Source organism: Acartia tonsa, chromosome 2, assembly GCF_053477335.1.
Source record: "Acartia tonsa isolate MP-2025a chromosome 2, ASM5347733v1, whole genome shotgun sequence".
NCBI lineage: Eukaryota > Metazoa > Arthropoda > Copepoda > Calanoida > Acartiidae > Acartia > Acartia tonsa.
Genome location: NC_137261.1, coordinates 26,886,243 through 26,899,064, shown reverse-complemented (window position 1 = coordinate 26,899,064; position 12,822 = coordinate 26,886,243). Strand labels below are relative to the sequence as shown.

The window sequence follows — 12,822 nt, the reverse complement described above, 5'->3', positions numbered from 1 at the left end:
CCAAAGTTCTATAATAACGTTTTCTTATTCATTGGCTGCAATCTTGGGGAATTTTATTGAATTCTGTGGTTGGTTAGTTGAGTGTCTAAACATTTGAAAAATAATTGTAATCAACAGAAGGGTTAATCATTGGGGATGTACATCAATTTATCGGCCATTGTCTTATCCCTTTAGATCCCTGATTTTTTCATCCATGTTACAATGGAATGTAAAAATAAATAGTTTTGTTTATTTGTTATTGTATAAAATTGTATGGTGAACCTCTATATTGTATTTGTGAATAATTCCCCAGAGATTCGGCCTTCCACAGTCTTCAGATTCACTAACAATTAGATCTACACACACACACATACACACACATATTCGCTTTAGAGGGCCTCCAAATTAGACTTTAAAAGAAATACATCAAATAGCTACTTATACTCAGGAGTAAGGTATAACCAACAAGCGAAATAAATCTAAAATAATATTTGGGGGGCAAATGGAGAGGTCGTCATTTTACGATGTGTTGCCCGCCAACGACAGCTTAAAAACACGTATAGGTTTCGTGATTTTTTCAGAATTAATTTCGTTATTGTTAGAAGCTGACTTATACTTCTCAAACCCATCCCAAGAAATGATTCATTAGATTCTTTAGTAAATGTTTTTACCCAATAATTTTTTTAAAGTTTGATGTATCTAAAGCAGAAGTTGATAAAATTAAAATCTTCAATAGAACCTAAATGATTTTATGTTATTAATTAGTTAATTAAAAGCTTAATCATATCTACGTTGGCTTCTTTTTATCAAAACTGAAATCTTGAATGCTAAATAAATACTGTAAGCGCCTTAACACAAAGTACCTTGTTGAGCTATGATAATCAGCACCCCTTTTTTACTAAATTTTACTTTATTTGTTTGTTTAAAACTTTAGGTTAGATTATATTGAGTACTGGGTAACTCCGCAGTTAGGGGCACTGCAGGTGTAGGTCCCCTACCGCAGGGGTTAGTCATATGGGAAATAAACTACCCCACCCCTTAGTTTAATTTTTTTATTTTGATAAAATATAAATTTTGAAACCCTCTAGCACATACCCATGTGCCATGTGTATTGGTTAGAGGGTTTACTTGGGATTATTAAATAATCCATGCATACACACAAACACACACACACACATACACACATTTACACACCCACACACACACACACACACATACACACACACCCACACACACACACACGCTCACTACATTTATTCCTATTTTACCAATTACAAATTGCTTTTATTTCCAGCTTTTATAAGCACTGTTACTGAATAATTAATTAGTTGCTGCAACCTAGCATTTAGGAAACGACACAAATTTTAAAAGTATAGCCTAAAACAAGGCCAAAGCTGTCCCAGAATTGACAACTCAATCGGTTTAATGGTCAACGAAATATTAACGGGAAAACAAAAAGGATAAAACTTTAAGTAATTAGAGGCCTATAAGGGCACTTGATGGAAAGGTGGGAAGGGGAGATGTCGAAACTTTACAAAAATTTGTTGAAAAATTGCTTGATACTTGATAATGTTTATGGACATACTTACATTTTTAGGACCTGATTAAAGAGTTGCTTCGCTTATAACATTATACTTTGTTGTCCCAGGAATCAATATACGAAAATTCAGAGCAAACGGATGATTAGATCACATAAAAATTAGTTGTTAAAAAAGTAAAAAAATCAACATGTTTAAAATGGACTTACGGACATTTTGGTAATGATTATAGAGTTGCTACGCTTTCTAAATCGTACCTAACGGACATACGGACGGACCGACCCTAATTATAGAAAAGCTTCGCTTTTAAAAAATGTGGTTGGTGGTTTCCCAGTGACAATTTCTTCTGGGAGGGTAGTTTTACCAAAAATTGTTATTTACAATTTACACATATACATACAAGCAATTAATGGAAAAAAATCTTTTTTTTTAGCTTTTTCTTATCTATTGGTTTTTAATATTATTATAAAAATCTGTGAAAAACTTTGAGATATGATAGAAATGAAATGCAGACTATAATATTTGAGATTTAAGTTTGTGATTGTGATGTGGTTTCAATAATCCTCAAACAATGTATACACCACTAGGGATCTAAAGAGATAAGACTATGGCTAATAAATTGATGTACATCACCAATGATACTACACAAAATTACCCCTTCTTTAGATTAAAATTGGTGATTGAAACGTTTGAATACTCAACTTAAATAATCAACTAATCAAAATTCACTGAAGACCCAAAAGTTGTTAAGCAAATAAACGTATTTATAAAACTTTGGGGACTAGTGAAATAAACAGCCCATTGTCCCCTCTCTCTCTTTCTGAATGTATACACTTCAAAATATTATTTCAGTTCCCATCCACAGTTTTATTGGATATAGATCCAGAGAGAGGGGACATTGGGCTGTTTATTACACCAGTCCAAAGTTTTATAAGTTTTGATTCGGGGACTTTTATCAAATTTTGATTGGTTAGTTCATTAAGTTCAGTGATAACACGTTTCAACCATTAATTTAAATCTACAGAACAGGTAATTTTATGTATCATCTGCCATTGTCTTATCCCTTTAGATTTCTGATCTAAATCCCAAATAAAAACTGATATAAAATTTACCATATATGAAAGAAGTATAGGATCATCAATTCCCTAATGAGAAAATATTTTTAGATGAAATATTGTATTTCATTTCAAATTAAAATTTTATCTTAGTTTTTTTCTTTAATTTCTTTTTGATGTTTCACAAATTAAAAATTAAAGTTGTATTTTTATATTTTTAACAAAACCTATAGTATAAAGTATAATTTCTTCTGATTTTATCAAAAGATAAAAATGTTTTATAAAATATTAGTTTTATATAGGATGACAATCAGACCGAGAGACAAACGAATACATGAATATAAAGCGCTTTTGATATTAAATAATATTTAGTAGTCACAAAAATTCTATGCAAATCTGTCACAATGTTACTGGAATATTATAAAGATGCTTCTCTTATAATATTTAACCTTATTGAACTGGGAATCTATATTCTAAAAATTAATTGCTCTAGATAATTTAAGAGTTGCTTTCAAAACTGTACATTTATCATCAAGCAATTTTTCAATTAATAGAAAGATTCTTCATCCTATAGAAATAAAAAAAAACTAACTTAATTATTTTTCACAGCACCTATTCCTGTCCTTCATGAAAAATATTCAATATTCAAAACTTTACAATATTTGAGCCTTATTGCCCATTGAAGGTAATTTAGTTTAGGCTTGTTCAGCACTACAGCTGTAGCGGTGCTTTCCCTCAAAGTGCCAATCTATCACTCAACCCCCCTCTCCCTACTCCCCTATTAATTAAAAATAATCTGGGTGTAGGTAGTTTTTTTCCTATTACAAACCCTTGCAGGGAGCACTAGCACTGCGGGGCATTTATCTGTGCTGCCTTAACCCTGCTGGGATACCCATTACCCAATATAACCTAACCTAACCTGAATGAAATAAAGTCATTAACAAACCAAAGAAAAACTAACCCCTCCCCCTTTTTTTGAATAAATTACAAAATTTAAGGGGGTGGGGGTTCTCTGCTCGACTTTGAGAGAAACTGCCGCCATGTCTCCTATAATAGATCAGGGTCAATTATATTGGAAATATGATCAATATTGAAATCTTTAATGATTTATTACAATTTTATTGCTTTATGCTTAAACATTTCTTATTCATGAAAAAAAGACAATGTTTTTTTAAGAGTTTAAACCTTTAACTGGGAAAAGTACTCATTTACAATTCTTTGATACATTAATTTAGGAATTCTAAAATTTTGATTGCTATGAAATGACATGTCATAAAGATATCATAATTTGTTTAATATTGTTTTAGTTATCCTTAAATCATGGTTACAATGGATTTAGAATTAGAATGGATATAGAGAATAAGTGGATATTATGAGAGGAGAAATATTGTAGTCAATTTAGATTGCTAACATGGATATATTTTATTGGTCAGTTCGTTCAACTTGTAGGAGGGAAGGGGATGTTGTAGAAGAGGTTATTTTAGCTAGCTACAAGTTTCACTTTGATAGAGTAAATGATAATCTGGTGTAATATCCAAGTAATAATAAATCCATCAATTTTAGGGATCTCTAAACCCCGGCTACAATGATATAACCCAAATTCCAGAGGGGGCGTGCGCCATAAACATTACAATCATCAGACCATCTTCTAACAGATTAGGTAGGCAATCAAACATAATTTTAATAGAATAATTAATTAGAAATTGATAAAAACAAAATATTACAAAAAAAAATTAATATTTTTTGGCATTTTAGCTCTTGGTTTGGAGGGGTCGACAGAGGGACTGTTTATAAACCCTGTTGAAAATGCGTCGACCCCTACGGGGTTCTACCACTCGGGAGGTATATCCTTCTATTACTACAGAGGGGATGCACTCTCCAGGTGAGGTTTTTATTTACAAAGCTAGCAAACATCCAAAGAGGGGGTATAATCTCCCCCAAAATTTCAAAATATTTTATATTTATTCCCCTCTCCCTTTAACAAATTTATCCCTATTGCCATAAACATACTTCCTCCCAACCCTCTCTCCCCCCCCTAAAAAAAATATAAGTTGACTTCTTTGAACGGGGCTGTCCTATCCCATAATATAAAGTAGTAAGAATTTTTGTCTAGAGCTTATGGTATCAGAATTTAATGGTCCGAATTAGTTATACTTTTCAAAGAAGTTTTGTAAATGTCTTTAGATGGTTATAAGCTATTTTTCATACCTCACCCGCCCTCCCCTAGATGCTAGGGGCAAGGCAACTAGTGTTATCATAATTTGAGTATAAATTGACAATGTATCTCATGTTGAATGTTAGAATGTTGAATAATGAATATTGTAGCTGACTATAGTGTCCTAGCAAAATGGGGATAGATGTCACTGCTTTTGGCCTACGTATTATATTACGTCAGGAATACCCTATACCCCATCTCTTTTTTAGGAAGTTCTTTCCCCCTTCCCTTTCTCTTTCCCTCTACTGTGACGTCAATAGAATGGGTAGGCCAAAAGTTGTGACATATATCCCTATTTCCCTGGGCACTTAACACAGCTAAATGAATATTATTTTACCATTAAGGTAAATTTTTTTTATTCTTCTATACAACAGATTTAAAAATATTCTTTTACTTTCTGATGAAATAATAGTTATTTCTCGCATCGTATTATAAACGGCTTTCCGCGGATATAGAATAAAAAAACTGGATTTAATCTTATCAGGGATAAGGGATAGGAAACCTGGCCATTAATTAGGTCCCGGCCTAGATTCTAAAGGGATATTGCAACTATTACAAATTACTATCAAACTGGCGAACGCTCCCAAGTAGCTAGCGCTCTAAACCAATAAGAATCGGCCTGTTTTTAACAACCAATCACCAATTGGCGAAAATTTTTGAAGCAGACAATTCTAGAAAAAATAATGATTTCGTCTGCTACTAAAAAATAAATATAAATGGTGTTAGATCACATTAGCTTAATTATTAAATCTGCTTAGAGTTAAACATTAAAAAAGGGCCATATAGAAAAAACAAATATAACGGGATTATTTTTTGGAAAGGAGGTAGCTACGAATTTTCATTTGGTAGTTTATAAATTAGATGTTGTATTTTGAATTTTAAAAATTTAATACGGAATTGATACAACACCTCAACCCTAATATATGTACAATACACAATACAACACAGTACAAATATATCACTACATAATAGAACCAAAGAATACTTAATAGAATGTTACCCAAGTGCATATTAATTTATTTATTTTGAATTTTAATTAGCAATGAAATTTTCAAATAAAATTTTTACTCATTAATAAAAATGCAAATAATACAAACTAAAATCTGTCTGAGGGAAACCCAACGATAGCTTTCTGACAGTTCAAATTACCAAAGTAAAAGATAAAAAAATTTTGGGAAAGAAAAAACTTAATTTTAACAAAAGCCATTAATATATAGGTTTATAAAAGGTTATGTTTTTTACTTTAAACTAGCTACCTGAATTTGATTCTATACTTTATCTACACACACACACACAGCTTTTTTATTAGCGTTTTATACGAAGCACTGTGCCATCCCAAAACTGGTTTATTAGGCTAGAAATAGGCCTAGGCTTGAAATAGGCCTGAAATAATATTTTTCTACGTTGCCATCCCTTATCCCTGAATCTTATAGTTGTACGTTTTTATATTCGTAGAAAGCCGTTTATGATCAAGCTAGACATAGTTATTTCGTATGGATGAGAACCGGTTCCTATCCACCGGATTCGAATGAATACGAGAAAATAATATTTTAATTTAGGGAACAAATCATTGCGGAGGGACCTCTTCCAAAGCCATTAAACCTACAGGTAAATCTTTTCAAATTAGCATTATAATTCCTTATATCATTATTATACTAAAGTAACAGGATGTTTGTCTGTTTGTGTATCTGTGTGTCTGTGTGTACCGAAGAATCTCGCTAACCGCTGAACCGATCGGGTTCTCCTTAACAGGGTAGCTTCTCATAGGTCCCAGGAAGGTTTATTATTATTGTCTTGGGGGGTGGGACACCCCGAACCCCCCAAAAAATGTAAATTACCCCCCCCCCAAAAAAAAAAAAAAATTAAAAATGATTGGGGGGTTATTGGGTTATCAAATTCGACTCCCCCCTCCTCACGTGCCCATTTACAGCGTTGCTTCTCATAGGTCCTGTGAAGGTTTATAGATAATTTTGGAGAGGGTAACACCACTCTCCCAAGAGAAAGCGTTCCTAGAAAACATACCCCCCCCCCCCCTTCAGCTAATTTTCTTAATTTTTTTTTTAAACTAAAATTGAAAGTGGTGGGTTGGTCGACTTCCCCTTCCCTTTTGTGTCACTAGAGGCCTTTAGGGGCTTAGCTACTAGTATTTTCTTAGGGTGATTTCCTCTCGATCAGATTGATCTAACCACACATAGAATATAGAACAAAACTTTCTGTAGTAACTATCTCCAAAAAGTAGAGCCTCATCGGTCCAGTGAGTGTATAGCAATATTTTCCAGTAAACATTGAAAGACAGACATACACACACACAAACACACACACACACAAACACATACACATACACACACAAATCCAGCCGCTTTTATATAATGGTGAATATTACTCAAGTAAATGTGCTTTACAATTTTGTAACATTCAAAGCTAACAATTCTAGTTATAGACTTGTGTATATGCATAAATAAAATTTAAATTCTACACTAAAGTTAAAAGGCAAAATATATACTTTAAAGTCAGGCATCCACTATAATTATATTCACCATATGTAGAGATTTATAGAAATAACATCCTATTATATAAGCAGCAAACTTTTTTGTCTGTAGCGAAGGATTCGCTAACCACTGAACCGACATGGTTCTCCTTTACAGCTTCTTATAGGTCCAGCGAAGGTTTTTGACTATTTTGGTCGAGGGTATAATCACCCTCCCCTAAATATTTTTTCTTTTTCTACATAGAGCTTAAATTGAAAGTGGGGTGGGGTACATTTTCCTCTCTTCCACCTTAAGTGCCTCTAGAGGCTTCTAAGGGCATAGCCACTTAGTAGCAACTATAATAGATATTAAACTGAACAAAGAAAGTCTGAGGTATATTTATAGTTGCCTTATTATAATGCGAAGACACCCAGCCCTCACCACTTAGCTGTATAATAAAAGTAAAAGAATAAAGGGGACTGATGTTTAATTAACTGTATGTTCACGGGGTGTGGACCCTATGCCGACTTTCAATTGGGTCTTTGAATATAAGCTAATAGCGCCGTAAATATTAAAACAGCCAAGTCGTTACAGAAGAACAGAAAGTAATTTGCTAGCAGACGAAAAAGTCCCCAACCAATGGAAGCAGATGGTTGTCTGGGTTATACATCTATACTTATACATTTATTGCCTTATAGTTGAATTTAGTCCAGAAAATTGTATGCAAACTTTCTTTCCCAAGGGACTTTAATTTTTGATACTTTTATTTGTTGTGCAGGCCGACACCTTAAATTTATAGGGATAAAGGGAAAGATAAAGTAGAGTTTCAAATAAATACTAGGACTAGGATGGAGGGGGGGGGGGGTGAAGTGAACTTTTAGTTTCAGTTTTAAAGAGAATAAATAAATTTTTTGGCGTGTATTTATTTCTAAGGGCTAATTCTCTTAGAGGTAATGAGATACCATCCCCCAAAATAATTATCATGGACCTATAAAAGATTTAATTGCAGACAGACAGATATCATATTTCCTTCATGTAACTTAAAATGTAGGGACTTTAAAAAGTCTAAAAGTCATACTAAAAACATAATTATGTTATCTTTATTGTAAAAAGATATTGGTATGTACAATTGTTTAAACTAATTCCTATGTAGTTATCCACTCTATTAACCTCTGTGATACAATACAAAAGAATTTAAAGGTGTCTAAATTTTACATACAAGCAATAAGTGAACTCATTATGATGTAAATTCACAAAATCGAACCTAGTCTAATATATCACCCAACAAGGATGGCAATATCCATAAAAGAGAATCTCTGAAATCAGACTGTAGAACAAACAAACATTAACACTTTGTAGAGTGTCAGAACTTATAGACAGAATATTGATTCATAAGTCATTATACAATTATAAGATGAAACTGGTAATTATGATTTTTATGTTATTATTCGTAGAAAACTGTCTCTAATACGATGTTATATATGATTTTTTTCAGTATGATTCACTACGGCAGAAAAACCGGTTCTAATCCAGCGGATATTAATCGGTTTCGAAGCCAAACTATTTATTAATAAATTTCTTAAAGTTCATTGACATATTAATTGGTTTTGAAGCTATACTGGAAAACGTTTATCTTTTTATTTTCCTCTACTTTTGATTTTATTATGATAAGAATTTATGTTTTTCTTTCTCAATTGTTATTTTTCTTACATCAAAAATACATTTATGATTTTTCTTTTCATACCAGATTATTTATATAAATCTTATATTATTTTATTTGTAGCTTGCAGCTGTTATGTCATACCCAGTGAGGGAGGGGACATTGGGTTGTTTAACACACAAGTCCCCAAAGTCTTGTAATAACGCTTCTTATTCATTGGCTTGACAACCTTGGGGACTTTTATTGAATTGTGATTGGTTGGTTCATTTAGTTGAGTGTCCAAACGTTTCCACTATTAACTATTATCTACAGAAGGGCTGATTTTGTGTATCATCATTGGGGATGTACATTAATTCATCGCCCATTGTCTTATCCCTTTAGATCCCTGTGTCAGACAAGTGACATTTTGAGTCAAGTTAAAAGTATTCTATCTTTCCATAATATTTACATGAAAAAAGCTTTTCTATTGTAAGGGTAGGTCCGCCCTTACGTCATTCCTTCAACCTGCGCTTCCTTACGTACGTTACGTGACGGATAGATCTTATTGTTAATTTGGCAATGTTAGAAAATCCATCAAAAAAAGCGCGACAATTTTTATACATTTTAAAAGCAGAATGCAATTTTTAGAAACTTTAAAAAGAATTGAAATGAAACCTCTGTTAACCATCACATGGATCACATGACATGGATCTAAAGGGATAAGACAATGGCCGATAAATTGATGTACATCTTCTATATATATACACAAAATTATCCCTTTTGTAGATTACAATAAATGGTTGAACCATTTAGATATTTAATGAACCAACCAATCAAAATCCATTAAAAATTGATAAGCCAACATATAAGAAAACGTTATCATAAAACTTTGGGGACTAGTGTAATAAACAGCCCATTGTTCCCTCTCTCTATCTGATCACATGAGGACAGGGAAATTTATACAAATATTTTTTGCTATTTCAATGCATTTCCAAATGGGTTAAAATTTGTTTAAATGTTATTTATGCATAAACTTTTTTTATGCCATTTTATTTTCCCACGTTTTTCCATCAAAAGTAAGGTAAGAGAAAATTTGTTAAAAGGTACACATAAATATATATAAATACAAGGATGAAAACATCAATAAATAGCGAAGCACAGAAATCATGGATGAACGAACAAATATGTATAGGAGATGTTCAGTTGGCATACAAAAAGATTGAGAAAAAATTTGCAATAAATCTTACAAACACGAATACGAAATATGGGATTATTTTTTTTGCAGTAGGGCCAGAAGACTAAATTATTAACTGGTGAAATAATAGTGTCCAATAAAAATGACGTCATACAATACAAATTACCAACGATAGGCCAGTATAAATGTAATTGGCGAATAGTAAATTGAATACTGGCCTATCATTGGTCATTTGTATTGTATGACGACATTTTTTATTGAACACTATACACTGTTCCATTAACTGGTTGCTCATTGGTGAAGGAAATCTTCACCAAAAATGTCAGCTGTCTATCTAAAATAGTAGCTGAGAAAATCACATTTATCCCTTAGAATCAACGGACGGTCTGACTGACGGTAGGACAGACAAAGTGAACCATAGAGTAGCTTATTGTGATCTCATAAACTTTGAAATATTTTCATCCTTGGTAATCTTCATAAATCTAATATACAATACAATCCTATTGTATAAAGTAGTAAGCGTTTTTGGTCTGTCCTGAAGGATCTCGCTAACCGCTGAACCGATATTATTCTCCTTTACAATGAAGCTTCTCATAGGTCCTGGGAAGGTTTTTAACTATTTTTGGGGAGTGTGTCTTTACCCCCCCCCCCCAAAAAAAAAAAAGATATTTTTTTTACTCTTTTGAAACTCAAATTTAAAATGGAACGAGGTCGACTTAAGTTCCCCTAGAGGCTTCTAGGGGCGTAGCCGATAGTGATATATATATTATATTACTTAATAAAGTTATTCAGATAAGTTTTGATCAGAGAAAGGGACACATGTTTGAAAGATAAAAAGAAAATAGAAATAACAATAATATGCTAAAAAGCAGTCCGACCGCCATGGATGTGTTATAGTTGATTATGTTCCTTATTGAAGGAAATGTTGAAAAGAAGTTTCAGCTGTCTATTTTTTTATAGTAGCTTTGCTACTACTTAAAGAAACATTATATGATTTAAAAATTGCTAAAATGTGTTCCCTATCTCACATGATATGATATGACTATGATAATTAAACCAAACTTTGTCTCAAACTATACTAGTATACTTAGATTATACAATTGACTTCATACACTAGAACCATAATTTCTAATCATAAGAATAGTTATTATCGCATCGTATTATAGACAGATTTCTGGGAAAATTTTAAAAATAAGATTAAAACCAGCCCAATGCCCGTGGTAACAAAACTATTATAATTTTATGATTTTATTTTAGTATTCGTACAAAATTGTCTGTATTACGATGATATACATGATTTTTCAATATGGCTGGAAACCGATTCTATTACAGTGAATATTAATCGGTTTAGAAGCTAAACTGTATATTGACATGAAGCTCCTTTTAACTCTTTCTAACCCATGTAAAACGTAGATTTAAGCTATTTTTCTAGCCCCTCTCATCGAATACAGAGCTCGAACATATAAGGTATAAAACACAATAAAAAAGAATATTTGGGAATAGTCCCTTTCGTGGCAACGCCCCTTAAGGGGTGATTCGTTTTATTTTTAAAATGGCTTTTTATAGGTTATTTTAGATTAGGTTAGGTTACATTGGGTTAGGTGATTGCCCCACAGGTTTAGACAATTGGCCCCGCATGGTTAGAGCCCCCCGCAGGGGATAGTAGAAAAGCTACTGTGAAAAAAACGAATATTCGCTCCTTAAGGAGCGTTGCCACGAAAGGGACTATACCCGAATATTTTTAAAGGCAAGAAAAACGTTCTTTTATTCTCTATTCTTATATTTCTAATGCTTTTATATGTATGTCTTTGTTTTGATTAAGTTTTACTGTTTAGTTTACACAGTTGAGTACAGTATACATGATTAGATATACAGTTAGGGAGCTGAATATACATATAGTTACACAGTTGTGTACAGTATACATGATTAGATATACAGTTAGGGAGCTGAATATACATCTAGTTACACAGTTGTGTACAGTATACATGATTAGATATACAGTTAGGGAGCTGAATATACATCTAGTTACACAGTTGTGTACAGTATACATGATTAGATATACAGTTAGGGAGCTGAATATACATCTAGTTACACAGTTGTGTACAGTATACATGATTAGATATACAGTTAGGGAGCTGAATATACATATAGTTACACAGTTGTGTACAGTATACATGATTAGATATACAGTTAGGGAGCTGAATATACATCTAGTTACACAGTTGTGTACAGTATACATGATTAGATATACAGTTAGGGAGCTGAATATACATCTAGTTACACAGTTGTGTACAGTATACATGATTAGATATACAGTTAGGGAGCTGAATATACATCTAGTTACACAGTTGTGTACAGTATACATGATTAGATATACAGTTAGGGAGCTGAATATACATCTAGTTACACAGTTGTGTACAGTATACATGATTAGATATACAGTTAGGGAGCTGAATATACATCTAGTTACACAGTTGTGTACAGTATACATGATTAGATATACAGTGAGGGAGCTGAATATACATCTAGTTACACAGTTGTGTACAGTATACATGATTAGATATACAGTTAGGGAGCTGAATATACATCTAGTTACACAGTTGTGTACAGTATACATGATTAGTTATACAGTTAGGGAGCTAAATATACACCTAGTTACACAGTAAAATAAAAGTTCAAAAAAAATTTTAAAGGGAGAATTTTTTCCTGTAACAATTTCTATTGGGGGGTGCA

General features: G+C 32.5%; 1 protein-coding gene across 1 annotated transcript in view; it reads left to right on the top strand.

Annotated features, from left to right (window-relative positions):
• The window catches only part of LOC145307965 (thrombospondin type-1 domain-containing protein 4-like), an 85,804-nt gene that overhangs the window by 41,652 nt on the left and 31,330 nt on the right, over positions 1-12,822 (top strand). Inside the window, exons 3-5 of the mRNA XM_080150238.1 lie at positions 4,136-4,232; positions 4,328-4,454; positions 6,347-6,395. Coding sequence (XP_080006364.1) covers positions 4,136-4,232; positions 4,328-4,454; positions 6,347-6,395 — 273 coding nt within the window. The remainder of the gene's footprint in view (positions 1-4,135; positions 4,233-4,327; positions 4,455-6,346; positions 6,396-12,822) is intronic.